General features: G+C 35.4%; 1 protein-coding gene across 1 annotated transcript; it reads right to left on the bottom strand.

Annotated features, from left to right (window-relative positions):
* LOC109241598 (gibberellin 20 oxidase 1-D-like) lies at nucleotides 629-3,325 on the bottom strand. The gene is made up of 3 exons (XM_019408359.1): nucleotides 2,759-3,325; nucleotides 1,999-2,320; nucleotides 629-1,103 (listed from the first exon to the last, which is right to left on the bottom strand). Exons 1-3 carry the CDS (start codon nucleotides 3,304-3,306, stop codon nucleotides 840-842), a joined length of 1,134 nt encoding a protein of 377 aa, XP_019263904.1. The 5' UTR covers nucleotides 3,307-3,325; the 3' UTR covers nucleotides 629-839.

The following is a 3,757-nucleotide window of genomic DNA, read 5'->3' as shown; positions in this document are numbered from 1 at the left end:
GTCCAAGGGGTCATGAGAATGGGAGTTGTTGGATGACGTGGTACAAGGGCAAAAGACTTGGATCAGGAGGGGCTAGAAAAGGTTACACTTTAGACATAAAGTGTCCATGAACGGATAGAAAGTGAAGAACTCCTAAAGCATTTGTGTTTCTAATATTTTTAGGACACAAAAAACTTACTATGTTTACGCAAAACCAACACAGGCATGACATTTGTCGTTCACATAAACTTTTGTCACTTAATCATGATACTTTAATATGTAATCTCGCCTCTAATAGTATGAAACATTGAGTGCAGGTAACTATATTCCACATCAGAACTATGGGAAAATTATTGGAGGATATGATCATACGATGAGTGTTTGCAGTCCCTCTCCCCTCCCCCACCTGGACGGCAAAAATAACCAATTTTCATAGGAAATGAAACTGATTTGAAAACCTTTTAGCCATATTTTTAAGATTAGCAGCCATGTAACATTTTTGAACGTAGTCCTATAGTGACTATTTATGATGTATAACTCAAAATGATCAACCGTCCTGCCTTTTCATATCATAAAAAGTTGGATGTCTTGACATCAAATCTGGCATACTCAACCAAAGACCAAAGAGAGACAAAGAAAAAGATAGAAAAGCCATATTATATATATAAGTTGATAATCTTATATAATCTCTAGAAGCAAGCTGCTCTAGTTCACAGGTATATATCACAAAAATATTCTCTTTAGACAGCTATTTGCTCTTTTTCTCTGGCTCCTTTCCTTTAAACCTTAGTACGTAGTACAAATAGAAATAAAAAGGAAGAAAGGACATATTGATATGTAGTTGTAAATATATATCTGAGCTAGTAGCCTTTGTGAAGAAGCCAATGCACAAAAGCATCAAGAGTTTTTTTGTCAGCTCTGTAATGTTTCTGAGTGAATTCAAGAAAAACCGGCCATGTGAAATCAGGGAACTTCCTTGGTACATTCCTAGTAATCAACTCTTTTGGTGGGCTTACTATCTTGTCCTTCTTTGGACATAGGAAAAATGCCAAAGACTTCCTTGGTCTTCTACTGTTTACTACTGCTCTGTGCAAGCAACTCTTGTATGTCCCATTTGACATTACCTGACATAAAATCAACATTCCAATAAAACTTCATTAGTTCAATCTCATGCATGCATTATCATCAAATTACAAAGTAGATTTCGCCCCAGAATCTGAGGCTGGCTGGCCGGCCAAGAGGCTTTTTTATTCGCTCTAGGCAAGGCAGATCGAAGAAAAGATCTTTCCATTAATGCTAGCTTTCACCCTCATGCAGGGGCGAAGCTATGTATGGTCAAGATGGTCTACTAACACTCTAAGCAGAAAAATTATACTATGTATAAGATAATTTTTTTACTTATTATTGATTAAAAAATAGATTTTGAACACCCTTGCAGAGCCCGCTGGCAAAGGGCGTTCAAAATGTAAATACCCTATATGTGTTGAAATAAGACGACATTTTACATCACATTGTATGTTATAATCGCTTAACCATGTCGTGTTATCTACTGATGGGACAAATGTATAGTGGACAATTAATTGCGAGGGCGGGTCACATTTCCATGCATTTGTCTCTCATGTTGGTCTTTTGGGACCATAAGTTAATTGTACTTTCATGCTTGTTTGGTCAAGGTTTTTGAGTTAAACATTGTGTTGTTGTGTGGTTGTGAGAACAATAACGATCCTCCCTATACCCTTTTATTTATTTATGAGTTAAACTTCTAACGCTCACAATATAAAAGAATATTTACGCTATCAAGTCAACTAAAAAATAAATATAGGAAACCGCCCATAAAAAAAGTACTAGTACTATATTCGTAACCTAGACAATAAGATAAGTTATTACTTGCCGTAACAAGTTAAAATACGTCAACGTTCTTTATATATACTGACAGCGTAAAAAAGTTAAATCCATTATTTATTATTTTCCAAGACTTTGATTTTTGTTTATAGTTAGGAAATAAAGAATCGGACTTACCATGAATGTATCACCAATGTTGACCACAAAAGCATTAGTATTGGGAGGAATAGAGTGCCATTTTTCATCCACAAAGACTTCAAGGCCACCAACATTATCTTGGTGAAGGATGGTTAAGGATGTAGGATCACAGTGAGGTCCTGTCCCTAGAGTCAAATCAGGTTTTTGGCAAGGAGGGTAATAGTTCAATCTCATTATTGAATCATTCCCTTCAAAAAATTCTCTAAAATATGCTCTTCCCACTCCTAGGCTTTCCCCTAAAAGCTCCATTACTTTAAGGGAAAGCTTGCTCATTTCTTCACAGTATTTTTGGTACACATTCCTACAAATATAACAAACATATAGTAAGCAAACACTAGTTAGTCCAAACTTAGGAACCAAAAATAGATTTCACTAAAAGTTGAAGGTGTACAGTGTCATATATTTACGTATGTATAAAACAATAATTATTAGACCTTTTGTCCTATTCCCTGACACTGATAGCACAAGTTTGTATCGCACCATACACGACATGCATAATGCATGGTGATCTAGTAAAAATGATAAGTGTAAAATATCGTTAACAACAACAATAACAAGCCCAGCGAAATCCTACAAGTGGGATCTGGGATGGGTAAAGTGTACGCAGACTTTATCCCTACCTAGTGACGGTAGTCGTGTAAAATATCGTTAAAACTTAGTTAAATTTTGAGATAGTGCTATGTTCTAAGAATTATGCCAAATACAACCATTTTGGCTAATATATTGCACTAAATCTTACCCAAAATGAGTGTATTCTTGGCCCATGACATTCAAGATGTAGCTTTGGACTATATGCTCTGAAGAAGGAACCTCAGCAGAATATCGAAAAGAAAGTGTTTCTTTCCAAGGAAGATTGCAAGAGAACCTACTAGTAAAGCTACTAGCATAACCACAATAATCACCAAGCTTTCTCTTGGCTCTTTCTTTCTCCACAAGAGGTTTTTCAAAGAAAAAATCCATATTCTTGTGAGCTTCATTTATGAGCTTCGAATCTATACCATGGTTAACGACGAGGAAGAAACCATGCTTTCGACATGCTTGATTGACAAGGCGAGTGGCGTTGGAGACGGCTAGGGGGTCGCCGGAGAGGTAGTCATTCAAGTCAATTGGAGGGACATGTAATGGAGGTGGTGGCTCAGTGCATGGCTTTTCACCTTCCGGCCATATGAATTGTTGAGGAATGTTTGAATTGTTTTGAAGGAAAAGTGCATCAAAGACAAGAGATGTTGTTTCTTCATTTTGTGTTTCATCATGCATTGTTGCATTTGCATGTGATGAAGAAATCATTAGGAATGTTTGTTACAATGGACTTTTTGTAGACCATCTTTGTAACTATATATAGACATGAGGGGGTCTGACAGTTGGTTTTGAGGGTTTAGGGGAGGGGTACGTACAATCTTGTTAGAATTAGGTGCAAGTATTAATTGTATAGCATTTGTTTAAGATGTAAATCATATAGTGTCACACTTCTATATACTCACCGTGCAAAAGAAATTACACAATATAACTTATAATCAATGAAATTAGTCAACTAGCTCGAAAAATAAGACAAGTTAAATAATCTACTATAAGAGATAAAATTATACGTGATTTATGTGTAAAAGATTTTTACATGTCGGTGAATATAAAATAAATCCATATATATATATACTCTTTACTTTGATAAAGTAAAAGTTACTCTACTTTGCTCCAAACACTTACTTTTTTAATATCGAAAAAGGTATATATATATATATAT

Source organism: Nicotiana attenuata, chromosome 1 (assembly GCF_001879085.1).
Source record: "Nicotiana attenuata strain UT chromosome 1, NIATTr2, whole genome shotgun sequence".
Lineage (NCBI taxonomy): Eukaryota > Viridiplantae > Streptophyta > Magnoliopsida > Solanales > Solanaceae > Nicotiana > Nicotiana attenuata.
The sequence above is the reverse complement of the archived record's forward strand: the minus strand, read 5'-3'. Positions and strand labels throughout refer to the sequence as shown.